The 27282-nt window shown below is 41.0% G+C and overlaps 1 protein-coding gene across 9 annotated transcripts in view; it reads right to left on the bottom strand.

Annotated features, from left to right (window-relative positions):
* The window catches only part of FNDC3B (fibronectin type III domain containing 3B), a 468247-nt gene that overhangs the window by 4358 nt on the left and 436607 nt on the right, over window positions 1–27282 (bottom strand). For all 9 annotated transcript variants that reach the window (XM_079921937.1, XM_079921936.1, XM_079921939.1 and 6 more), the window contains 2 exons: window positions 15438–15604; window positions 12508–12635 (listed from right to left, as the gene is read on the bottom strand). In XM_079921937.1, coding sequence (XP_079778063.1) covers window positions 12508–12635; window positions 15438–15604 — 295 coding nt within the window. The remainder of the gene's footprint in view (window positions 1–12507; window positions 12636–15437; window positions 15605–27282) is intronic.

The following is a 27282-nucleotide window of genomic DNA, read 5'->3' as shown; positions in this document are numbered from 1 at the left end:
TAAATGTTCATTTATATGTAGTATTAAATGATTTCTATGGTTTCCAGGATTTGCATGGCTAGCTCCTTCTAAGAAAGTTGGCTCAGAAGTATATTTAATTTCCCAGAAACCCAATTCATGGAATCTTGAACATCGACTTTATATATTAATTTTGATGGTACTTCGCAACTCTTAACTCCTTAAAGATCCCTAAAAATGTATTGATATTTTGAAAGCAAAGGAGTGCTACTGTTCTCATAACCATTAAGCAAAAAGCTTAGTGAAGGAAAAATGAACATCTAATGGAAGGGAACTTCCTCAATGACAAATCCAATTGAAAGCTGGGCTTTAATTTGTAAATATGTTTTTCTTTTAGCTATTCTTATTGTTTTAATTAGAAGCGCTCCCCTTTTTCACAAGCACTGTCAACACAATGTTAATATTATCTTTAAAAGTATATATATGATGAATATATTGAGTGTGGGACTGTGTTCTATTATCTCCAGAGCAACCAGCACAATGGCTATTAACAAAGCAGGTGCTCAGTGAATGCTCTCTAATTAGAACCCTTAAATACTTGAGAGTAGATATGCTTATACCACACTACTTGAAAAGAGAGGAAAATTACCAGCAGCAAGTACATGTGAACATTAAGTATCAGAACCCGCACACAAACCACAGGGTTTAGAACAGGTACAGCCGTGATTATACAAAATGGAATCGTTAACAAGGATTGAGTTGTTTTCAGTGTATTGATAGTAGTCAACAATGCTTATTAAGCCTTTTGGATCTTAGTTAAGGAAAAATTAAAACAATCCCAATACTCCATTTCCTGAGGATTCTGGTTCCTGAGGTTTGAGATAACTGATTTGTTTTTGTGTAAATAATCACAGCCACGAGATCGCAAAATCAGTAAGGTCATCAGGCCTGCAGCACAGCTGAGGTGACTTTTCATGGGACTGTGCCTCTCACCATGGCAGGGCAGCAGGCCATGCCTCTTACCCCTTTGTTTTCATTCATTTTGACAGGGGCACCATTACAGGCTCTTCCTCCTGCCTCAACCCAATTTAAAAGGCATAGTTCCATTTAAGATTATCTTTATTGAAGTAACCAATCATAATATCACAGTAAGTATACAAGCAATATTATTTTTACAAAGACTATTTCTGTCCTTGATTTGATGTGCAATATATTTTAAAGTAATTTTGACATGTTTGTTCCAAATGAGAGGATTTAAAGTAATACCCAGATAATCGAAATGAAGAATCAGTGACCCTTAATTCAGAGTAACATGCTGTGTAGTTGATATCTTTGAAACAGAGAGCCTTTGGGGGAGGCTGCTGGAGGCTGGGATCTGGGTCAAGGCCTGCATCTCTTTACTAATGCCATCCTTCTCCCAGGAACTGGAAAGGGAGACATAACTGCCCAGCATTGCCATCTACACAGCGCCCTCTCATGACTGAACAGATCTGACGCTCACAGTAACCCTGAGGTAGAGAATTAGTATCTCCACTTCGACAAGACAGCTGAGGCTCAGAGAGGTGAATTAATTCCTCCAATATCACATGACTACAAAAGGCAGATTTCACCTCCCTTGCCCCCCAGCTACAGTGGGAATTCACTACCCTGCAGACTTCCTCTGTAGAGGGTGCAATGCTGGGCAGGAATTGTTGCTCCTGAGCCAGAGGACAGGCCAAGGTACTGTTACTGAGCTGCTTCTTGGGGGCACGCTGCTTCTACCCCAGTGGGCCCAGAAGCTCTGAGAGCACAGACTATGCTGTTCTGTTATATGCCAGGCAGCCCTCACAGTGCACAGCACCTACCAGTTTCCCAATGAACCAGGGGCCCTACACCTGAACGCCATGAAACTGAATATAAATTTGTTTCATATGCAATTTAAAACGGATGTGTGCATGAATATTTTTCTGATAGAACGGGTCATATCCTGCATCAGATACTTAAACGGACCTATAAACCTAAAAAACTTAAGACTCAGCAAGATAAATGATAGCTTTTAGATATTCCCACCTTGATCTATTCTTACTTTGCTTGGGATTTGACCCTTTATTTACACAAAGATGAAGAAAATGTGCAATAAGACGGTCACAGCCTATTTAACTTCTGTGTTAGGGAATTAAATCACAAACTATTAAAAAAATATGTAGGCTCCAAGTCCTTAAAATAGTTCTCTCAAGGTCAAGAGAAGATCTTTCTTCCCAGTAACTTGTGTGATACCACGAAGAATCAATACACATCCCAATACTATATTCTAAAAATGATACAAAATAAATTTATACAGAGATGCCATTCAGTTAAATGTGGAGCTCTATAAAGTTTCAGATTCTTCGAAGGTTTTCATAATGCAACAAATCTGAGCACCAACAATATTAATAATTTGTCACAAATTTTGACTCCCAATAGGTAATAATTTCTTGCAGTTTGCTACCCTTTTCTCATCTTCAGTGTTTATATTTAAATACTTTATGTAAAAATTATTGCTGTCTGAACAGGGATATGAATGTGAATCATTTCGCTTTACATTCTTACGTATATATTAAACTGTTTATGTTATGTCTTGTGAGGCAAAAAAAATCAGTCACCTGCATATACATACAATTTTCATTCTTTTTAAGAATGCTTTACGGACCTCGGGGGAAGATGGTGGAAGAGTAAGGCACGGAGATCACCTTCCTCCCCACAGATACACCAGAAATACATCTACACGTGGAACAACTCCTACAGAACACCTACTGAACGCTGGCAGAAGACCTCAGACATCCCAAAAGGCAAGAAACTCCCCACGTACCTGGGGAGGGCAAAAGAAAAAAAGAAAAAACAGAGACAAAAGAATAGGGACGCGACCTGCACCAGTGGGAGGGAGCCATGAAGGAGGAAAGGTTTCCACACACTAGAAGCCCCTTCGCGGGCGGAGACTGCGGGAGGTGGAGGGGGGAGATTCGGGGCCGCGGAGGAGAGCACAACAACAGGGGTGCGGAGGGCAAAGCGGAGATTCCCACACAGAGGATCAGGGCTGACCGGCACTCACCAGCCCGAGAGGCTTGTCTGCTCACCCGCCAGGGCGGGCGGGGCTGCGAGCTGAGGCTCGGGCTTTGGTCGGAGCGCAGGGAGAGGACGGGGGTTGGCTGCGTGAACACAGCCTGAAGGGGTTAGTGCACCACGGCTAGCTGGGAGGGAGTCCGGGAAAAGGTCTGGAGCAGCCGAAGAGGCAAGAGACTTTTTCTTCCCTCTTTGTTTCCTGGTGCACGAGAAGAGGGGATTAAAAGCGCTGCTTAAAAGAACTCCAGAGACGCGCGCGAGCCACGGCTAAAAGCTCGGACCCCAGAGACAGGCGGGAGACGGTAAGGCTGCTGCTGCCGCCACCAAGGGGCCTGTGTGCGAGCACAGGTCACTATCCACACCCCTCTTCGGGGGAGCCTGTGCAGCCCGCCACCGCCAGGTTCCCGGGATCCAGGGACAACTACCCTGGGAGAATGCACGGCGTGCCGCAGGCCCGCCCCGCACTCCGCGCCCCTCCCTCTCCCCGGCCTGAGTGAGCCAGAGCCCCCGAATCAGCGGCTCCTTTAACCCCATCCTGTCTGAGCAAAAAACAGACGCCCTCCAGATGCCCTCCAGCGACCTACACGCAGAGGCGGGGCCAAATCCAAAGCTGAGCCCCTGGGAGCTGTGAGAACAAAGAAGAGAAAAGGAAATCTCTCCCAGCAGCCTCAGAAGCAGCGGATTAAAGCTCCACAATCAACTTGATGTACCCTGCATCTGCGGAATACCTGAATAGACAACGAATCATCCCAAATTGAGGAGGTGGACTTTGAGAGCAAGAGTTAAGATTTTTTCCCCTTTTCCTCTTTTTGTGAGTGTGTATGCTTCTGTGTGAGATTTTGTCTGTATAGCTTTGCTTCCACCATTTGTCCTAAGGTTCTATCCATCCGTTTTTCTTTTCCTTCCTTCCCTCCTCCCTCCCTCCTTTTCCTTCTTCCTTCCTTCCCTCCTTTCTTTCTTTCTTCCTACTTCTACTAATTCTATCTCTCTATATTTTCTCCCTTTTATTCTGAGCCGTGTGGATGAAAGGCTCTTGGTGCTGCAGCCAGGAGTCAGTGCTGTGCCTCTGAGGTGGGAGAGCCAACTTCAGGACACTGGTCCACAACAGACCTCCCAGCTCCACATAATATCAAATGGCGAAAATCTCCCAGAGATCTCCATCTCAACACCAGCACCCAACTTCACTCAACGACCAGCAAGCTACAGTGCTGGACAACCTATGCCAAACAACTAGCATAACAGGAACACAACCCCACCCATTAGCAGAGAGGCTGCCTAAAATCATAATAAGTCCACAGACACCCCAAAACACACCAGCAGACGTGGACCTGCCCACCAGAGAGACAAGATCCAGCCTCATCCACCAGAAGACAGGCACTAGTCCCCTCCACCACGAAGCCTACACAACCCACTGAACAAACCTTAGCCACTGGTGACAGACACCAAAATCAACAGGAACTACGAACCTGCAGCCTGCAAAAAGGAGACTCCAAGCACAGTAAGATAAGCAAAATGAGAAGACAGAAAAACACACAGCAGATGAAGGAGCAAGATAAAAACCCACCAGACCTAATAAATGAAGAGGAAATAGGCAGTCTACCTGAAAAAGAATCCAGAATAATGATAGTAAAGATGATCCAAAATCTTGGAAATAGAATAGACAAAATGCAAGAAACATTTAACAAGGACCTAGAAGAACTAAAGATGAAACAAACAATGATGAACAACACAATAAATGAAATGAAAAATACTCTAGATGGGATCAATAGCAGAGTAGCTGAGGCAGAAGAACGGATAAGTGACCTGGAAGATAAAATAGTGGAAATAACTAATGCAGAGCAGAATAAAGAAAAAAGAATGAAAAGAACTGAGGACAGTCTCAGAGACCTCTGGGACAACATTAAACGCACCAACATTCGAATTATAGGGGTTCCAGAAGAAGAAGAGAAAAAGAAAGGGACTGAGAAAATATTTAAAGAGATTACAGTTGAAAACTTCCCTAATGTGGGAAAGGAAATAGTTAATCAAGTCCAGGAAGCACAGAGAGTCCCATACAGGATAAATCCAAGGAAACATATGCCAAGACACATATTAATCAAACTGTCAAAAATTAAATACAAAGAAAGCATATTAAAAGCAGCAAGAGAAAAACAAATAACACAAGGGAATCCCCATAAGGTTAACTGCTGATCTTTCAGCAGAAACTCTGCAAACCAGAAGGGAGTGCCAGGACATACTGAAAGTGATGAAGGAGAAAAACCTACAACCAAGATTACTCAGCAAGGATCTCATTCAGATTTGATGGAGAAATTAAAACCTTTACAGACAAGCAAAAGCTGAGAGAGTTTAGCACCACCAAACCAGCTTTACAACAAATGCTAAAAGAACTTCTCTAGGCAAGAAACACAAGAGAAGGAAAAGACCTATAATAACGAACCAAAAACAATTTAGAAAATGGGAATAGGAACATACATATCAATAATTACCTTAAATGTAAATGGACTAAATGCTCCCACCAAAAGACACAGATTGGCTGAATGGATGCAAAAACAAGACCCATATATACGCTGTCTACAAGAGACCCACTTCAGACCTAAAGACACATACAGACGGAAAGTAAGGGGATGGAAAAATATATTCCATGCAGATGGACGCCAAAAGAAAGCTGGAGTAGCAATTCTCATATCAGACAAAATAGACTTTAAAATAAAGACTATTAGAAGAGACAAAGAAGGAAACTACATAATGATCAAGGGATCGATCCAAGAAGAAGATATAACAATTTTAAGTATTTATGCACCCAACATAGGAGCACCTCAATACATAAGGCAAATACTAACAGCCATAAAAGGGGAACTCGACAGTAACACATTCATAGTAGGGGACTTTAACACCCCACTTTCACCAATGGACAGATCATCCAAAATGAGAATAAATAAGGAAACACAAGCTTTAAATGATACATTAAACAAGATGGACTTCATTTATATTTATAGGACATTCCATCCAAAAACAACAGAATACACAGTTTTCTCAAGTGCTCATGGAACATTCACAGGATAGAGCATCTCTTGGGTCACAAATCAAGCCTTGGTAAATTTAAGAAAATTGAAATTGTATCAAGTATCTTTTCTGACACAACACCATGAGACTATATATCAATTACAGGAAAAGATCTGTAAAAAATACAAACACATGGAGGCTAAACAATACTTAATAACAAAGTGATCACTGAAGAAATCAAAGAGGAAATAAAAAAAATACCTAGAAACAAATGACAATGGAGACACGACAACCCAAAACCTATGGGATGCAGCAAAAGCAGTTCTAAGAGGGAAGTTTATAGCAATACAAGCCCACCTTAAGAAACAGGAAACATCTCGAATAAACAACCTAACCTTGCACCTAAAGCAATTAGAGAAAGAAGAACAAAAACACACCAAAGTTAGCAGAAGGAAAGAAATCATAAAAATCAGATCAGAAATAAACGAAAAAGAAATGAAGGAAACAATAGCAAAGATCAATAAAACTAAAAGCTGGTTCTTTGAGAAGATAAACAAAATAGATAAACCATTAGCCAGACTCATCAAGAAAAAAAGGGAGAAGACTCAAATCAATAGAAATAGAAATGAAAAAGAATTAACATCTGACTGCAGAAATACAAAAGATCATGAGAGATTACTACAAGCAACTCTATGCCAATAAAATGGACAACCTGGAAGAAATGGACAAATTCTTACAAATGCACAACCTGCCAAGACTGAATCAGGAAGAAATAGAAAATATGAACAGACCAATCACAAGCACTGAAATTGAAACTGTGATTAAAAATCTTCCAACAAACAAAAGCCCAGGACCAGATGGCTTCACAGGCGAATTCTATCAAACATTTAGAGAACAGCTAACACCTATCCTTCTCAAACTCTTCCAAAATATAGCAGAGGGAGGAACACTCCCCAACTCATTCTACGAGGCCACCATCACCCTGATACCAAAACCAGACAAGGATGTCACAAAGGAAGAAAACTACAGGCCCATATCACTGATGAACATAGATGCAAAAATCCTCAAAAAAATATTAGCAAACAGAATCCAACAGCACATTAAAAGGATCATACACCATGATCAGGTGGGGTTTATTCCAGGAATGCAAGGATTCTTCAATATACGCAAATCAATCAACGTGATACACCATATTAACAAATTGAAGGAGAAAAACCATATGATCATCTCAATAGATGCAGAGAAAGCTTTTGACAAAATTCAACACCCATTTATGATAAAAACCCTGCAGAAAGTAGGCACAGAGGGAACTTTCTTCAACATAATGAAGGCCATATATGACAAACCCACAGCCAACATCGTCCTCAATGGTGAAACACTGAAAGCATTTCCACTAAGATCAGGAACAAGACAAGGTTGCCCACTCTCACCACTCTTATTCAATACAGTTTTGGAAGTTTTAGCCACAGCAATCAGAAAAGAAAGGAAATAAAAGGAATCCAAATCGGAAAAGAAGAAGTAAAGCTGTCACTGTTTGCAGATGACATGATACTATACATAGAGAATCTTAAAGATGCTACAAGAAAACTACTAGAGCTAATCAATGAATTTGGTAAAGCTGCAGGATACAAAATTAATGCACAGAAATCTCTTGCATTCCTATACACTAATGATGAAAAATCTGAAAGTGAAATCAAGAAAACACTCCCATTTACCATTGCAACAAAAAGAATAAAATACCTAGGAATAAACATACCTAAGGAGACAAAAGACCTGTATGCAGAAAAGTATAAGACACTGATGAAAGAAATTAAAGATGATACAAATAGATGGAGAGATATACCATGTTTTTGGATTTGAAGAATCAACATTGTGAAAATGACTATACTACCCAAAGCAATCTACAGATTCAATGCAACCCCTATCAAACTACCACTGGCATTTTTCACAGAACTAGAACAAAACATTTCACAATTTGTATGGAAACACAAAAGACCCTGAATAGCCAAAGCAATCTTGAGAACGAAAAATGGAGCTGGAGGAATCAGGCTCCCTGACTTCAGACTATACTACAAAGCTACAGTAATCAAGAGAGCATGGTACTGGCACAAAAACAGAAAGATAGATCAATGGAACAGGATAGAAAGCCCAGAGATAAACCCACGCACATATGGTCACTTATCTTTGATAAAGGAGGCAGGAATGTACAGTGGAGAAAGGACAGCCTCTTCAATAAGTGGTGCTGGGAAAACTGGACAGGTACATGTAAAAGTATGAGATTAGATCACTCCCTAACACCATACACAAAAATAAGCTCAAAATGGATTAAAGACCTAAATGTAAGGCCAGAAAGTATCAAACTCTTAGAGGAAAACATAGGCAGAACACTCTATGACATAAATCACAGCAAGATCCTTTTTGACCCACCTCCTAGAGAAATGGAAATAAAAACAAAAATAAACAAATGGGACCTAATGAAACTTCAAAGCTTTTGCACAGCAAAGGAAACCATAAGCAAGACCAAAAAGACAACCCTCAGAATGGGAGAAAATATTTGCAAATGTAGCAACTGACAAAGGATTAATTTCCAAAATTTACAAGCAGCTCATGCAGCTCAATGACAAAAAAACAAACAACCCAATCCAAAAATGGGCAGAAGACCTAAATAGACATTTCTCCAAAGAAGATATACAGACTGCCAACAAACACATGAAAGAATGCTCAACATCATTAATCATTAGAGAAATGCAAATCAAAACTACAATGAGATATCATCTCACACCAGTCAGAATGGCCATCATCAAAAAATCTAGCAACAATAAATGCTGGAGAGGATGTGGAGAAAAGGGAACACTCTTCCACTGCTGGTGGGAATGTGAATTGGTACAGCCACTATGGAGAACAGTATGGAGGTTCCTTAAAAAACTACAAATAGAACACCATATGACCCAGCAATCCGACTACTGGGCATATACCCTGAGAAAACCAAAAGTCAAAAAGAGTCATATACCAAAATGTTCATTGCAGCTCTATTTACAATAGCCCAGAGATGGAAACAACCTAAGTGTCCATCATCGGATGAATGGATAAAGAAGATGTGGCACATATATACAATGGAATATTACTCAGCCATAAAAAGAAACGAAATTGAGCTATTTGTAATGAGGTGGGTAGACCTAGAGCCTGTCATACAGAGTGAAGTAAGTCAGAAAGAGAAAGACAAATACTGTATGCTAACACATATATATGGAATTCAAGAAAATTTAAAAAAATGTCATGAAGAACCTAGTGGTAAGACAGGAATAAAGACACAGACCTACTGGAGAACGGACTTGAGGATATTGGGAGGGGGAAGGGTGAGCTGTGACAAAGCGAGAGAGAGGCATGGACGTATATACACTACCAAACGTAAGCTAGATAGCTAGTGGGAAGCAGCCGCATAGCACAGGGAGATCAGCTCGGTGCTTTGTGACCACCTGGAGGGGTGGGATAGGGAGGGTGGGAGGGAGGGAGATGCAAGAGGGAAGAGATATGGGAACATATGTATATGTATATAGCTGATTCACTTTGTTATAAAGCAGAAACTAACACACCATTGTATAGCAATTATACCCCAATAAAGATGTTTAAAAAAAAGAGAATGCTTTACAATTAATACTGTTTGAAAAGAAGTTTTAAGGTTCTTGAAAAAGGCTTGTGCTTGAAACGTTTTTTAAGTGGCAGAAAAGCCAAATCAATATATGCATGCATTGTAATACAGAGTAAAACTTTAGGTGAGGACTTAATACTGTAATAGACAGTCTCATAATTAGAACCAGATGCTCGCCCCACATCATGATAGCTCAACCAAAGAAAGCTAATTACAGAGTTAAAGTCAATGTTTCCAGCAACATATCAGAAAAAGACTTGGCCCTTACCATATGTCGCCTGTAAAAATGAGGTAGGGGAACAGAAGGACACTGTTCTATTATTGGTGATTTTTTTCACCTCAGTTACAAGCATCACTTCTAAATCCCCCCTATGGTGAAGTTTACTGATTCTCACCACTGCAAGTATAAATCACCCTGTTCCTGTGAAACTGCCTCTTTCACGCACACAAGAAACATTTACTGAGTGCCTAGCTATGTGCCAGACCTGGGAAAATAAAAATGAATAACACAAGCCCACACATTAGTGGATCCTGCCTGATTAGTGCTGTAACTGAAGTATACACAGTGCTTCCTATATAAGCCCATAGCTCTGCTGTGGTGTATGCTCTGCACTGACGACCTCTCATTTTCTTTTGCTTTGCCTCTATGAATTCAAAGCCTGTTATCTCTGGACTATAATTATTTTAACCATTACTCTGCACACATAAGATAAATAGATTTCATTCCCTATCTCGTGTCCAGAACAACTGAATGAAGTACTCAAAACATCATGTTTAAGTTAATGTCTATTGAATAGGGAGAAGCAGAAAACTCAGTACAAATTGTCCCTGACTCAACGGTGGCTTTTCAAGTACCACTACCTGCCTTAATCATTTCTTGGTAAATGCAGGAAATACACGGTTACGAGAAGAATGCTAATTCCCCAGCTACTGAGCCCGCCCTGGTGTACTGTGTTTTCACCTACTTTCAACAAGAAACTCTTATTTATAGCTGTTTACAATGAGAAATATATTTTGAAGCATATATGTAATTGTGTATTAGTATTTGTATGTTCATGAGACAAAATATACAACATTAAACAAATAGCAAGATTCAAAAGAGCCAATCTGCCAGTGACATCTAATTTATGAATGTGTATAGATACTGAGTAAACAATGCTTTTTCCATGTAAATCAGCAATCAGTAGGCTTTGAGAAGCAGAACATTTTTTCCAAGAACAGGTTGGAAAAGCATGGTGGTGGAATAAAAAGGTTTATAAAATACAACGATGAACATGCAGTGAATGTACTGCTGGCAAGTGAATATTGTTAAGTGTCAAGTGATATGTTGTAAAATTTGGTAACATTTCATCTTTAGCCATTTGTTACATTGCTATGCGACAGGACAATGCTACTGGTGTTAAAGATGACTAAATCTAGCAGGGAAAATCCTCTGCTCTTCGTGTGCGCTGAGACTCTGAAACCAGTAATATATTTGTGGTAAGGTGAAACAACTGCACACATAAAATTACTGACTGTGAAGTGAAATATACTGTATAAAACGAGACTGTAAGGTGAAAGGAAACAAGAGTGGTTTTGCTCTTATTTCAGAGGAATGATGGAAACTGGTGAAATCATCCACGGATGTTAATCAATACTGGTGGTGCCTGTCTTGTTTAAAACAAGTTTTTGCAAAATGTGCTTAAAGCAATTCATTCTTTTATCTGGCACTTCATATTAACAAAGTACAGTAAGATTTACTAAAATTTTCTTTGATTCTTTTTACACATTTTTATTTACAAGTATTCTTTATTATTATACGAGGAATATTAACCAGCAAATTAACAAAAACTCTGAATCAAATTATTTTCTACTTGTTTTGTGTACCTGGAGCCTCAATAGTTGAATACAAAGAAGTGTTCGCAAATTATGTTAATGATTCGGAAGGCAGTGGCATTTATCTTCAACTTCTTGAGTTTGACATGAATGCATTCCTCTATTAACAGTGCTGGTAAGGAATGGGTCCTCAGCTTTTCTAATGGAGTAACAATGTTATATTCTGATTTCACACAATTATTAAGTTCCTGGGAACATTATGGAAAGCCACAGAGTCTCTGAATCCTTCACATCCAGTGACAAGATAATGTGTGGCTTTGGAAGAATTAGGATCAAAAAGGGTGTCAAGAATGATAAACCCAAATTCTCTATCTGGTTATATTCCAATCACATTCTTTCGTGTAAGGGTTTATCATGTGAACTGTATCCTTGCTACTAAAACCACGATCCATGGACCAGCAACGTCAATGTCACCTGGGAACTTGAACCTCGACCCCAGACCTACTGAATCAGAATCTGAATTTTTAACAGATACTCAGGTGATCCTATGCACAGTAAAGGGTGACAAGTAGTGACCCAGAGCTTCTGAATCACAGGCTGATAGGTCATTTCCCTTATCCTTCAATTATAACTTCCATAAAAAAGGCAAACAGACATGGGGTTTAGTAATTAGGTGGACACTACTTCCCTATAAAGAAAAACCACTGGCACTTTAGTTTTCAATACATATGAATATCAAATACAAATACAGAACTTAAAACCCTTCCCAAGATTATGCTTGTGGAACTGAAAATTTAAGAATACCACCACATACAAAATAAAATGTAAGCTAGAGCTACTCTACCCTGAAGAATTAGGTAATGGGTACAAGTGAGGCAGTGTCTACGACCAATTTTGAGAAAAATGTAGTTCACTGGCTACTAAATTATTCACCGCAAAGGCAGAGGCAAGGAGCCAGCCAGACCCTGACAGGCCACGCACGTGCCACGCACGCTGGTTCTTACCTGTTTGTACTCAGATTCTCTTCCAACCAATACCTGCAGAATGTAGTTGACAGGATCGCCTTTCATGGGTGGTACCGTCTCCCATAAAATTTCACATGAATTTCCTTCTAACTGTGTTACTCGAGGTGCTGAAATACAAATCCACACATCCAAGCTCAAAATTCAAAGCATCATATGAATAGCCCATATTTTAGTAATATTAGTGAGAACCCAGAGAGAGAGAGAGAATGCTTGTGCCCACCCTGAGAGGGGAGTTTATTTGCCCAGCCTCCTAGAAAACTAGCAGGGTACCCTTTACACAGAGAAGACATCCCATGCCTAGCAAGCCATTGGCGAAGAACCCTTTGCTCGCTGTCCTATTAATAACTATTTGGCCTGGGTTGCATTTTTGTTATTTTTTTGATGGCTAATGAGCACCTTCCATGATTAAGCCCTGTGTTAGGTTCTTTGGGGGATGCAAAAATAGGTACCATAAATACTGCTTTCGAGGAAATGAAGATCTAGTTGAGGGAAGGGGAGAGAAAGGTATGAAACAAGTACAAACAAACATAAATGTAAGGCAGATTAAAATGAGAGGTACAAACAAAATGTTGGGGAGTCCCAGGGGAAGGAAGTCACATCCGTGTGAGAGTCTAAGAAAGGTTTGAGGAGCAGGTGGCATTTGAGGTAAGCCTTTAAAAGTTACCTTACGTTTATAGTTTTTAGTTTACTTTTTACCTACTGGACTCATTGTTCCAGATTAAAGTGAACTTATGTTAGTTTGCAGAAAAGCACTTACATGTTGCAAAATTTTTAAATATTTTCTTACAGCTTATACTGTATCTCTACAGCTTAATTCAATATCTGATATTTTTCCATTTTGTAACTAGCATGTGTAACTGCTCTTGCTGAATGCCCTTATTTTTTTTTTTTTTTTTTTTTTTTGCGGGACGCGGGCCTCTCACTGCTGGGGCTTCTCCCACTGCGGAGCACAGGCTCCGGACGCGCAGGCTCAGCGGCCATGGCTTACGGGCCCAGCCACTCCGCGGCATGTGGGATCTTCCCGGACCGGGGCACGAACCCATGTCCCCTGCATCGGCAGGCGGACTCTCAACCACTGCGTCACCAGGGAAGCCCAATGCCCTTATTTTTAATTTCTAATTTTTAAATTTCTAATGACATGAATTCTTCAGAGGCAGTTGTTTCTACTTTCAATTCTGTACAATGCTGTTTCAGAAAAATAAAAGTTGTCTTAAAAAAAAAGTTTGTATTAGTTGGCCAAAACTACAATTTATGGAAAACTAAATAATCTCATCAGACTAAACAGTCCTCCAGCTAAGACAATTTCCTAAATCTAAGAATGAGAGGAGGAACACCTGATCGTGCGGCAGTGTGAGGACACTGTCCTCCTGAAGAAAGTGTACCACGACCTGCAAGAGCTATCAATTTGGTGTCGTATTTTCCACAGAATGAATCGCCCCCAATAATCACCTTCAGAGGCAAAGGTAGTGCTGGGAAGACCCCTGAAGTTATTTAGCTAATTGGTAAATGTGGCAGGCCTTCCTGTTACAACAACAAACCTATCAGCCACAGGGTGCTCAGGAATCTCCTCTGTTAGAGCCGAAAGGTGAAGCTACACCAAAGGGCCAGGGCATTTACTGCCCAAGTGACCCAGCAAGTATACATCCATTTATACCAGTTATCTTCGTCACATGAAGAAGCCAAAGAGCTTCTGGACCACTGAGGGGCAGGGGAGCAGGGGGAAGGTATTTACCATAAAGTGCCCTGAAAGGAACTATGGGAAACCTTCACAGAATGCAACCACACTGTGGTCAGACCCTGACCCAGGCCCCGGAGGCCCCGCACCCTCCTGTAACGCACTCCGTGCCCTGGTGTAGCTGATACAGCGCCTCTGTGCAGAAGCAGTAAGTCAAATGGCCTTTCTCCTGGGGCCAGACACAGACAGAACCTTCTTAACAAATGGTGCTCACTGCCTAGCCACCCAAATAATACAGCCAACTCTCACTTTACCCCATGTAAAACCTGGTTCAGGTGGGCTGCTTATCTGTCAGCCTCAGAGTCATTTCGGGCAGCAGCTGGATAAAGCAAAGACTGGCAGCAGGGACCCTCACGAGAATCACACTACCGGGGAGGTGAGGGCGCAGGCTCAGGAGTCCACGATGGGCTGGGACTGGGCCCAACGCTAGGTGGGAAGGGCTGAGCCAGCTTTTGCCCTGTTGCTGTCTGCCCGGCTTGGCCAGTCGGCTGTGCAGTGGCTGAAAATGGGAGATGAGGGCTCAGCGGACCCGGTGGAGGGAGAGCCTTGGGGGCGTGGCTTTCGCTCCCTCCCTGATCCCATGAAGGGGGCAGAGGGTAAACCAGTCATTCACAAACCTCAAGACAAATACTCCAGGAGGTGAGAACAGGCCACTGCTACAGCTTTCCAGTGAGGGCTGCGGGCTGGAGGAAAGGCTGTGGATGTTGCCTACACCGGCCTCTAATCTACTGATGCACCACAGTCATCCAAAGATGCAGGCGAAGCGCTGCAGAGAGACACTCAGACCTCTCGTGGTAACCTGCCATAAGCGCTACATCACCAGGAATTCACCCGCATTCCTAACCCAACATCTGCCGCTCAGGTCGGCTTCTTTTCTTCGTCCATCTATCCCCCGTGGGGAAGAGGCTGTATCACCATTAAATTATCTGTGATAATAATCTACACACACTTGAGAAAAGTCATTACCGGTAAGCCCTCTCCCTTAAGGCCTCTCATTTCCCCTAGAGAACCCATTTCTCAACCATCTCTTTTAGAAAGTTCTTTTGATTCTATCTTGCTGATGTGAGAAATATTAGGAGAGCATATTCAAGGTCAGAATCGAGCCTCCTCCTCTTAAATCCCAACATTTCCTCACTCTCACAGAAGAGCATGACTGCATACACGGTCCACAAACCTTTGATGCTGGGGGGGACACTCTTGGTTGTGCTGAAGGTGTAGGTTTCCGAGAAAGGCCCTTCCCCAGCCTCGCTGGCTGCCTGGATTCTGAAGGAGTAGCATGTGAATTCAGTCAGCCTCTGGACCTTATAGGTGTGGCTGGGTCCTCTGTAGATTGAAATAAACCTAGAGAAAGGAGCAGAATCCATTAGCCACCTGAACTTTTATTAGTGACAAGAAATTATGATACAAAAGTGGAACAGATTAGACCAACTTGGTAAATGCTTTTCATACCATCTGAATTAATCATCAGCCAGTTGCTATGTTACTGTTAAGTTTAATGTCTAATATATGCTTACATAAAAGAAAACCACAAATTTAAGAACATATAAAGCTTAGAATGAGATTCCTTTAATTATGTTATAGATTCTAGAGACATCAGTTGTTCATGCTTTTGTTTACTGATAAAGAACAGAAATTTCAAATTTTTCATAATGGCAATATCTATATAATCTGATATGTTACCTTACCTTCTACTATGAACTAGGCAATGAAGTTAATGTTAATTGGGCACCGGAGAAATACAGTGTCCTCTTTACCAGAATTTTCTAAATAACAGGTTTAGCTAGAAAATTCTTTACATTTTAACCTTTATCTTTCCAAGAGCTTTCAAAGCCCCTTTCTCAAACTAGTAAGATGCCATTTACGATTATAGATCTTTGAGAAAATATGTAAAAAGAAAATATATTTTGCTCAGAATCATCCATTAGCTTAATCACAATAACAGAAAAACAGCACAGGTGGGCTGGACAGTTTAGATGGGCAGCTTCTGGATCCTTCTCCCTCCCATCAGGACTATTTTGTACTTCTCTGCTAAATAATATTTCCATGAGACACAGGCATAAGAGGCATGAGGATAAAAAAAACAGGCCTTACATTTTGAGTGTTTCCCCTCAGGTCTTGGAAATTAATATTTTCACAGTGAAACGGGATTACTTAGAACTGCAATATAATGTTACCGTTTGTCCTTTTATAGTTAACCGTAATATTTTGGAAATAATGTAACTTCCCATAAGTTATCCAGGATCTTCAGTAGATTCAGAATCTGAATCTGCTGGCCTGGGGACACTTTGAGAACTTCTATATGAGTTAATCCAACCACACCGCCTTGTCCCTACACAGGCCAACTGTCTCTCCCAGTTTCTCGGCATCTGAGGACAATCCGCTGTCTTCAAATGCTGCTCGAAGTCAGGCAGTGATAGAATCACACACAATTCAAAATGTCTCTTAGGCTGATTTGGCCTAAGGGTAAGCAGAATTTATGCACTCATTTAGCAAACATTTTTTGAACATCTGCTGTGTGCCAGACTCTGTGTATTCAGAGATGAATTAGACCTAATCCTGTGGGTTAGCTGGTCCCGTGTGTGGGCAGGGTTTTCTGAAGGAGAGCAGCAGCTTTTCCACCTGCTAGCGAACATCCCCTCCAGATGGATGGACGGATACAGAGATTAAACAGCTGTTTTACAAAACCTGTCAGTCGATACTTATCTTAAAGTATCCATGCATTAATCAGCCTTTGCAGTTGAGTTCCTGAGCCCCAGTCATTTCACCCATTTAATGTTCCTCTGCTTTGCTGTGTAAGGAAGCACCTTTTACTGAAGAATGAACATTTTTAATTTCAGGAAAAGACAGAGTCCCGGCTGAAACCCAAATACCATGGTAACCTACTTAGCACTCCTGACACATTACGGCCTTAATGAAGATACCCCTTGCTAATGCTAGAGGCTACTTATTAACTCAGCCTCACCCAGGCTAGAATCTCTAACCAGAGTAATTGCCCTTACTTATACCACAAAATGGAAGTCATGGCATAAGAAGTAAAAACGTTACATCTTCATTACAAACTTGCAGTAAAGCCGGGTGTTTAGAGGAGTTTGGAGAGGACTACTAGCAATAGTACTGCTTCCTCGCCCGTGCCCTGCTCTGAGAAGAGTATTTCCTTCTGAAATAAGTTCAGTATATCTATGTAGGCAGCAGCACTCACATTCACAAAGAAGTTTACTGAAGCAGATTCAGTACTCTAATTTTGTAGTATAATCTAAACTGAGCAAATAGCATATTTTCAAATATTTCAATTTTCAAGTTCATCAAAACCTGCTGTTTTTGGAATAGCTATTTTGTTCCTTTTTCTTGTTTTCCTCTTGTACCACAGCATTTTATTAATCGTTTAAAATTGCATTCCTATTTAGAAAAAGCACTGTGGAACAGGTGATTGAAAAACTTTACAATGAAAAACTTTACAATGGTGCCATTAGTGCATTTGTTTGCCTCCAGGGACAGTGCAATAAAGCTAGTGACAGAGCCCACCCCAGGTTTAAATGGGTTAATACAAGACAAGTGCTTAGAATAGTCTTGACATGTAATAATCACTCAGGAAGTGTTAGTTATAATCATTTCATAATGCTGAGAAGACAGCTAACACTGAGGTTATTTTCTTTCCTCCCGGGTGGAGGGTCAGCCGTGTGGTGAGAGGCTGCCCTGCACACACTGGCTGTTTACCCTCTCCCACTGGACCTGTCAGTGAAGTGCAGGCAAGAGCACCTCCCTCGCAAGACTGCTGGGATTCAGTGTGAAAACTCACGTAAAAGCCCCAGTTCGTACACAGAGTAGCCCTCAAATAAGTATCTGTTGATCCTAAGCTTCTTTCTGTACATGCTGACAGTAACTTCTCCTTCAAACAATAAACACCAACCAAAACGAAATAAAAGCACACAAGCCAACACAAAAAATATAATCCCTCTTTCACCCCAATTCTGTAATTATTTTCCATCACTCCAAGAGGCAGGGGAAGAAAGAACCTTCTTTCTTCAGAGCCAGTGATTTAGAGCCAGTTGCATGATGGCCTCTCTGGGAGGCTCCACAGGTTAACACCCTGTGGCTAGAACCACTCGGGGAGGGAATAAAAATATTCCTCAAATATTTGTTTTAAAAAGGCCAACTTAATTTTAAAATTCATTAATAAGTAAGCCAGACGCCTTTGGTGATAGAATTAAACATGCTACATGTCCCAAGACACAATGATTGAAGACTCCACATTTTAAAACAACCAAGGACTCAGAGCTTGGAGCAAGGCTTTGCCATGAAGAGGAGAACAGTGGCCATCCAGCCGTCCCGACGGCTATTCCTCCCCCTTAACGTCATTCCCTTGACTGCTCAATCCCACGGGGGTGGCCCAGGTGACAAGGGACGCAATATGTGGGGAGTCTGCGCTCCCCTGGGCCACCCCTTGGTCTATGCTGCCTGGTAAACACTGGGCCACCCTTCACTTCTCCCCCTGCCTCCTCCACACTGTTGGTGTCAAGGGGTGGGGCACGGGGACTTGGACCCAGGAAGACTGGCCATGAATCTCAGCTCCGCCCATAAGGCTGCCAAATCGCTCGCACCTGCTAATCATTTCTCCATCTGCAAAACAGGGACAGTATCCACCTCATAGATCGTTTTGATGAGCCAAATGCAGAAATGTGAGGAAAAAGCTTAGCACTGAGCCCGACACGTAGTAAGAGTTCAATACAGGGTACCCAATGGCTCCAGACCCTGCACCATGAGTGCCACCAACCAACCTGATCAGGCTAAGGTGCCCTGAGGATCACTGTGGCTCTCAACTCCCACCACGCAGGCCTTTCTCCAGGTTGCTGGGGCCACAACCAGTTCATGCTGCGGCAGGAAGAGGTCCCTCTGAACTTGTCCTGCCACATCTGTTATGGCCTGTGCTAGACATATAGCTCTCCCCCAAATAAGTTAATCTAATCTGGTGACCAAGGAGTGCACATGAAATGCTCACTGTTATTTTTATTACATGAATGCTCCTATGCTATAGAAACATAATGAAATTATATCAATATATAGGTATGGTTCCTAGAATGTAGTTCATGCTCAATAAAGCCACTGAGTAATTTTAGTATCAGTTCAGGCTGAGGCCTGTGTAGCCACAGGGATCCTCTGTGGTATCACAGCCCCTTATAGGTCTCCCTGGAGCCCTGGGCCCACACTGGCAGTGCCTCTGAGAGGTCTTGTACTCCATCCTCAACCCCTGCTGCCCATAGCCACACACATCTGGAGGCATCAGCCCCATGACCTAGGGCTCTTGTGAAGGCCAAGTAAGAGGACAGGTGTGGAAACATCTTGGGGCTCCGCTGTGGAGCTGCCCCACTGGTGCAGGGGCTGAAGGTCCAGCGGGTAATAACAATCACTGCAGACAGCAGACTTGAGTTTGAGTTCAGCTTCAACAGCCTGGTGGTCTTCACCTCTATAGCCAAGTAAGCTGTTTCCTCCTGTGTAACATGGGCACGATAACAGTGCTGACCCCCTCAGAGAGTTGTGAGAATTAAATGGGATAATGCAGAGAGAACCCATTACAAAATGCCTAGCACTTGTGAGTGCTAGATAAATATTAGTGGTTACTGTTTATAATAACAAAGCACCAAGGTTCATGAATGATTTACCTAGTTTCTCAGCACTGGAGAAACCTGAGGATGTCCCCGGACGGCATCCCTCTCACTTACATTCCCTTAGACTTTCCGGAGCTGGAGGGAAAGCTGTACATGTGAATACCATCTATCCTGTCCTGGAAAACCCAGGCGGAGAACCGCTGTGGAAAACAGATGAAGATGAAGCAGCAGGTCCTATAGAAATGCCGGCCACTTATGGAAATTTGGGCATTTTTACTTAGTGAGAGGAAAAACGGAGAGAAATGCTCTCATGTACTAAAACAAATGTTTACTTGGAAGGGGAAGCATAAACAAGGCGGAACGTTCAGTGGGTCACTGAAAGTTTACAGTCTAAATGAATTCTTTATGGCTCTGCCCCCAACTGGCTCCAGCTTTGACTATGTCTTCTTGAAACTAAACACTTTGAAGGCAACAAAAACACGTGGGCTTTTAATTTGGTAATTTGGCAGTGTTTTAAAAAAATATTTTACATACCTATGGATACAAAATGAATATGCCTATTTGGCTTGCCTGTCAGAGTACTCCATGGTGGGTACAAAGAGGCACAAAGACCTTGACCACAATGCAGAGTCTGTTATCTTCATGATGAACAAGTCGATAACTCTCCAGGCTGTTTCTGGACGCTTGCGATAATAACTGTCTTATTCACCTGGCAGGAATTTTTCTGAGATCCAAATGAAAGGACCAAGTAAATTCTATGATTTGTTATTAAATATACACTAGGAAGGCAAAACAACAGATTTTTGACATTTTCAAGAAATTCTTTCAACCTCAGTATTTTAGGCTTTAATATTGTGAAAGATAACTTTTTTGCACTGAAGGAAGAAATTCAGACATGTTACATCTTTAAATGTTTTTTAAAATCATTTTAGGGGAAAATGATGATATACAAAGTATTAATTTTAAAATGTTTCCGTAAAACAGTTTTGTTTCAAAAGAAACGTCCAAGAATTCTCTGGATGGAGTATAATAAATTCACAGTAGAAAATAAGAGAGAATGCTGAGGCTTGTATGTTTATTTCCTCGTTGCTGTCCACCCACTGCAGGCTAACAGAAGCCCATTAATATTTACTCTTCAAAGTGATCTAACCTGCTGACCTAAAAGGGCCTATGGTCCACAAACGGCTGCAAATGGCACATTTCAAAACATCACAAATTAACACTCTTAGTAAGCTCAATGTGGCTATATTCCTGAGCAATGACATGTCATTGCCTTTATTTTTTCTTAATTTCCCTGGGCTCCATGGATTGTGTGTGTGTGAATTTCCTACATTACTGAAGTGACGTTTGGGAATGGAGGATGTTCAAAACAGGAATGAATAGTATGTACCCTCCCTCCACAAAGAACACTGAGTCCCGCCATGTCTATGCAGAAGCAGATGGCAGCAGATGGCATCACGTGAGGACACCTGAGGCAAAGAAGATGCTTTTCCAAAACTGGTTCTGATGTTGCCGAGAGTCCCAGTGTGGAGAGTGAATGCTCATGTGTCAAGAGCGATTTCCAAAAGACCAATGAGAAAAGGAGTTAATTTCCTAACCCCCATGTCCCCAGCTCCACATGGCTTGGGAGTAATCAGGCTGCAATATGTTTTGGTTATGATCCTTTTTATGCTCCTTTTCTAAGAAATAAAATGTCACTATAGCTACTGATGAAAATCTGTACATAGAATAAAATTCTTGTTTTTGATCCTTTTTGTCTGCACTGCACTTATTGATATACATCAAAAAAGAAATTTATTTATATTCAAATAAAGGATGACTAGACTCTCTAAAGACCACCTGAGAACCTTGAAACTTTCCATTCTTCTACTTTGCTTTCAAATACGTGCAGTGAATCTCATCTTCAGGCATATTCTTCGCAGAGTCTTCCAAATTCCTGTTAGCCTACTTTTATTTTAGTGGCCTTACCTCAATCTTACCTCATTTAGGAAAAATGGAGAGGAAAATGCTATCCAATTCCATTCTGTTACTTATTTACTTTTAAATAGAAGAAAAAACCATAGTCAGAATTCTACTTCTGGTCTAATTAAGATCTCAAATACTTCATTTACCACTCCTCACCTTGGACTGTCCTTAGAACATTTTAGCCTGAAATTGAGTAAGCTAGCAATACTCTTTATTTTGCAGGATGAATCTTTATGCTCCTTTTTAAAAAAATAAAAATGCTTTTTTTCCCATCAATCAGGGACTGAAGACAGGTATCATTAGCTTCATTTTGTAAAGGGAGAAACTAAGGCAAAAAGAAGTTAAGGGACATGCCTCTAGTCATCTAGAAACTCAGTAACAGATCTGGGATTACAACAGAGAATTAACACCCCTGTTGAGAACCATAACTGCCTTCTGGTGACTGAAAGCAATATAAAAATGCCATTTATCCAACAAGGGTGGTCATGCGAATTGGGGACTGCTCCACAGAAGCAAAGGAAGCTAATACCGAGGGTCTTTTGTGGGCCCTGAGTTAGTCGTGTTACATCTATTTCATTTAATTCAGCAGTATGCTCTGGGAAATATAAACAGGAGTTTGTTCTATAACAGGCATACATTAAGAAAGTTCACTCCTGTAGTGCTCATATACCCCGGCCACTTTTGTTAGTTGCCCGGTGTATAATTTTTTAGGGTTTCTTTCTGCAGATTATTTTCCATCCCTCTCTAATAGCAAACAGGCAGTCATACTGTACACATTACATAGTCCCTCCAATTTTGCTGGCTAAAGGTAAAAGTGTCACGGGCACAAGGGCTGAGTTAAAAGGAGAGCAAGTGGCAATTATCCATTCTATTAGAGCCCATCCCCATTTTGCTGGAGCCTTGCTTTAAAATACATTGGCTCTCTGGGTAACCTGAACAACAGATTAACCATAAATGTATTCCTGGAACTTAAGTTCCTCTTGCCTCAGTGCTGAGTACAATTATCAGGAACAGGGACCCACAGGGTCAGGACGAGAATCAGCATCAATTCAAATTCTGTTAGGGCAGCATAACATTTCACTTCAATAACGCAGACAAATGCATCTTCAAAATCATCATTACACATTATAATCTTAAAATGCACGAGCTGATCTTGTTATTCTAATCCCTGTATTCGGTTAGCACAGCATTATGAAAATGTTTACTTTTGGGTATATATTTTTCTTGCATACATAGGAACCAAAGACATTTGGATCTATGCTAGACCTGTTAAGAATAATAGACTTAATCACTCTATAGCCAAACTAACATAATTTTTGTTTTTCTGTTGAAATTAAATAAAAACTCTTGTACTGTCTGCTCAGTTTTTCACGTTAATTTCTCAGCAAGATAAGCTCCTTACAGACAGGCTACATACTTCACAAGACCTAGCACACTGCAGTAATTTAAAAAAAAATGGACTGAGCAATCATAATATAACTGCTACGGATAAACTTAGTCCTACTTTGAGGTTGCTATGTAAATATGTAGTCAGTGACCTTGGACTGGGAATCTTGTGGGTCAAAATCTTGAATACATGGGAAACAAATGTCCTGATCAAGGGGGAAAACTTTCTACACAGCAATTCCAGGTGATCGGGATGAATTCTAGGTTGACTTACCTTGGGGCAAGGATTTGGGCAAGGTGCCCTTCTGGTATCCCTTTTATTTACATGAAGTAGCCCCAAACTTAAGAAGAAAAAAAAAAAAAACCAAGTGTAAAAGTACCAGAATAGAAAGGCATTTACATGGAGAAAGACCCAGGGCATGTTTCTGTTCTCTGGAGATTGTATCCTCGGTTTCCACCCAATCCTGAGTCCTTATCACTGGTCTCCATCCTAAGGCTCTCCAGCATGAGGTTATAAGATTGATTCCCTTTTAAGACTCATCCAACTTGTTACCTTTTCTAGTAAGCCTTCTCTGTTCAATTTTAAGCCTAAAGTACGTGCCATTCTTCTACCTTCCCTCAACACTCTGTGCATGTGTCAATCTTTAAGCCCTCCACACCATGATTTGCTGTCTCTTCTACCTATCCCCAACCAGACTGTGATCTATTCAAGAACTAAATAATGTAGATAAAGCTCTCAATGCCTGGCACTTTGTAGATGCTCAATAAATAGTAGTGTCCTTTAGAAAGTCTGAAAATATATTTTTGGCCAAACGGTATACTTAGAAATCTCTGGGTCATTTCAGATTTTTTTGATTATGAGGTATATAAATTAAACATAATAAACCAGCAGATCACAGATGCAAAACCTTAGTGGTTTTGCCCATTAAGTGGTCACTCTTAAGGAAAGTCAGTATCTTTCTTCTTCTTTTCTTATTTGTCAAAAGCAGAAATTAAACATGAAGAAAAAAAGAGATAACATTCTCTAATCATTTACAAAATACATCTTTTTATATAGAATTTAGCTCACAAATAATCTACAAAGATTCACTGCTTTAAGGTGAAAAGGTGGCAAGGATCTCAGAGTTCAGCTTCTAGTTCAACCCCTTTGTATTTCATGGATGTGGAAAACGCAGGAGCAATAGTTTAGCAGCTGAAATCAACTCAACTCTTTAATCTGACAATTACCAAGCAGGGAGTTATTCATTTTCACTGTGCTTCTGTTGCAAAACATGTTTAAAGACTCAGATTTCTTGCATTGGCTGGCTAGGACAGCGACAAGACTCAGACACCACAGCCCTCCTTCCAAATGCCCACAGTGACTGGTGAGAAAAGCGTACATGGCAAAAGAAATATTTTGAGAGCTGACAGCTAAGAAAGTACATTAAAACCACCATCGGACCTAACTCTGATTCTCACCTTGGCCACAGCAGGATATATAATATTTTTGCCACATCCATAATAGGAACTTGTTAGTGCTTAATGAAATCAATACACACGCTAAAGGATGTGTACACTTTTCCCCAAAGCCACAACTAGAAACCACTCTAGCAACCACAAGTTCAATGAAAAAGACAGCTGTCACTTTGGAAGAAAACACTGGACAGGCCAGATCCAAGTCCTAAAGAACCTCAAGGGGACGAGAACTGACAAAGAGCTGGCTAAGAACAAGTATTATGATCTATCCAACTCAAGGTGTTTCTCGCTGATCTTCACTACTCAAGAGCCAGAGTTAAAGGCTTGGATTCGTGGGGCCATTTTCACTACACGAGCTCAGTTTCGAGACACTAAGGAAGGTCATCTTCAAACTCAAAATAGGTCAATTTCATCCTTTTAAATCCCAGGAAAATAATTCCACAAATGGAATGAGAATTTATTATGTTCTATATTCCTATTACTTTAATAACTTCTGGGAGCACTGACAAATCTAATTTAGAAAAAGATAAATTTGGACTCTAGCCCATAAAATTAAGAAAAACACTGTTCCTAATGGTAAGTTTTCTTAAAATGCCATTTAAATTTAGGCAAGTCATTTATTTGATTACAAGCCAGCCCCCCCTCTTTTTGTTTTCTTTTTTTTTTTAATGAGGAAGGAGCCTGTATTGATTACTAGACTCTGCACTATTTTCTGTCTGGCATATTTAAATGTCTAACAACAGCATTCTTATTTGGACCAGCATTCTTATTTGCTCATGGAGATTTTGTTCTAAGCATCTGTTCAGTTCTCTGTACAAGGCACTTCAGGTAGCTGCCCTGCAGAGGGCAGGACTGCAGCACACTGGGGATAGCAGGTTTGGTGCAAAGCTGTCCTTCTTCCCATATTCTTGGAGGTAATAGTAGAGGCAGCTGCATGGGGAAGTCAGGAGGTGCTGGTTCTGATCCCAATTCTGCCACCAGCTTCAAAAATGTTCCTGGGATTCACTTCTTCTAAACAGTACAACTACAAGGTATTTTCTAAGGAAGGTTCTCCCTGCCAACAATGTAAGCCAAAAGCCCAGGAAAAAAGAGACTCATGTACAAATTTCCCCAAATGCTAGCTTTATATATTTATCATGATTTCTGTTAGTCCATAATTCCTGTTCTTGCCAGTAAGGTCAAGGAGTCTCCTACCAGTAAAATAGTGAGTCCGTGAAAAATGCATTCCAAAAGCACACAGCACAGTAAGATAAATGGTCTTGTCTGTGAATGAGTATGAATTTAATCTCTAATGAACCTCCCCCAAAGAAGCCTTGCCTTCTCTGGCCTTTCTACACTGGGACTCATTCCCAAAAGGACGATCACTTTTTTTCTTCTAAGTCAAACTATTGTGTTTTCCAGGTCCTCCAATGTCAAGTTCAAACGTTATCTGTTTCAAAAAGCTGTTCCTGATCTTTGCAACCAACCAGTCTCTGCACTTTATTCCCTACGTCTGCCCCCTTCCAACTCCCAGAGCGCTTTTCTCCAATGGCACTAGTGTTCTACGACTATTTGTAGGTTGATATTATGCTTCTGGAGGGGGAAGCAGGGCCTTGCTTTCGTTCTTGAGCTTGGTGTCCCCGAGGGCCCACCTCAAACAGTGCCTTCCACATAGCAGGACTCCACTGAGCTCACGTGAATCCGAGTACTCGAGTACAGAGCAGAGGTAGAGGTTGGACAGGGGTCTCTGTGCTAATTAGAACCAGGTCCCCATATAAAAGAGCAGGATACTGTGATGCATTAAGGGGAAATAACAGGAATACTTCCACATACACTGGTCTGTGCTTTGGCAGGTATGCACAGGAAGGGGCAGCATGTCTACTCCATCAGGCTGTCTTGGTTTTATGGTCATCTCCTACCTCCTTCAGCTGATTCTCTCATTTGAACTTTTGGTAACAGAACTTTCTGTCATTAACTTTTGCTACGCATCTGAATTATTCCTAAATACAGTTCAGCTGCCCATCTTCTGATCGGCCATTTTCAGAGGAAATAAAGTTAGATTAAATAAATACTACGTGAAAGGCTGTATTTGATTTCTGTAGCCAACAGTGTTCCTGAGCATGGAGTTTTATAAAGAATCTCCTATTTGCTCCAGTTAATTTGATATTATATTGCATTGCCCATAGTTACAGAGCACAATCCCCATCTGTACATCACCACAGCTATTTCAGACTGGTAAACATGTTTGTCCCGATGGTTACTGAATATTTAAAGAGGTTAACATCTTTTCCTGAGTCTTATTTCCCTCTGCACTCGTGACTAATATAACACTATTAAACAGCATGGACTTGAATTCGACCATTTTCTTTTTGGATAATTTCTCTCCATTTTCTGGCTTTATGAAAGAAAAAAACACATATATTATCACATGTAGGGAAATCAGGATCACGAGAATGTTAATTTAGAAAATTCCAAATGGAGAATGGAGGGTGCAACTTTGGGTATAAAACGCAGGACCCAAATACCTAGGGAGTCTTTCAATAAGGACGAAGAGTGCTTCAGAGGACAAATGAACAAGGAAGATTCCATCCCACAACCCAAAGCCATCGAATTTTCGGATGAAGCCTCAGG

This window comes from Stenella coeruleoalba (genome assembly GCF_951394435.1).
Source record: "Stenella coeruleoalba genome assembly, chromosome: 5".
NCBI lineage: Eukaryota > Metazoa > Chordata > Mammalia > Artiodactyla > Delphinidae > Stenella > Stenella coeruleoalba.
This window is presented reverse-complemented; position numbering and strand designations above follow the sequence as displayed.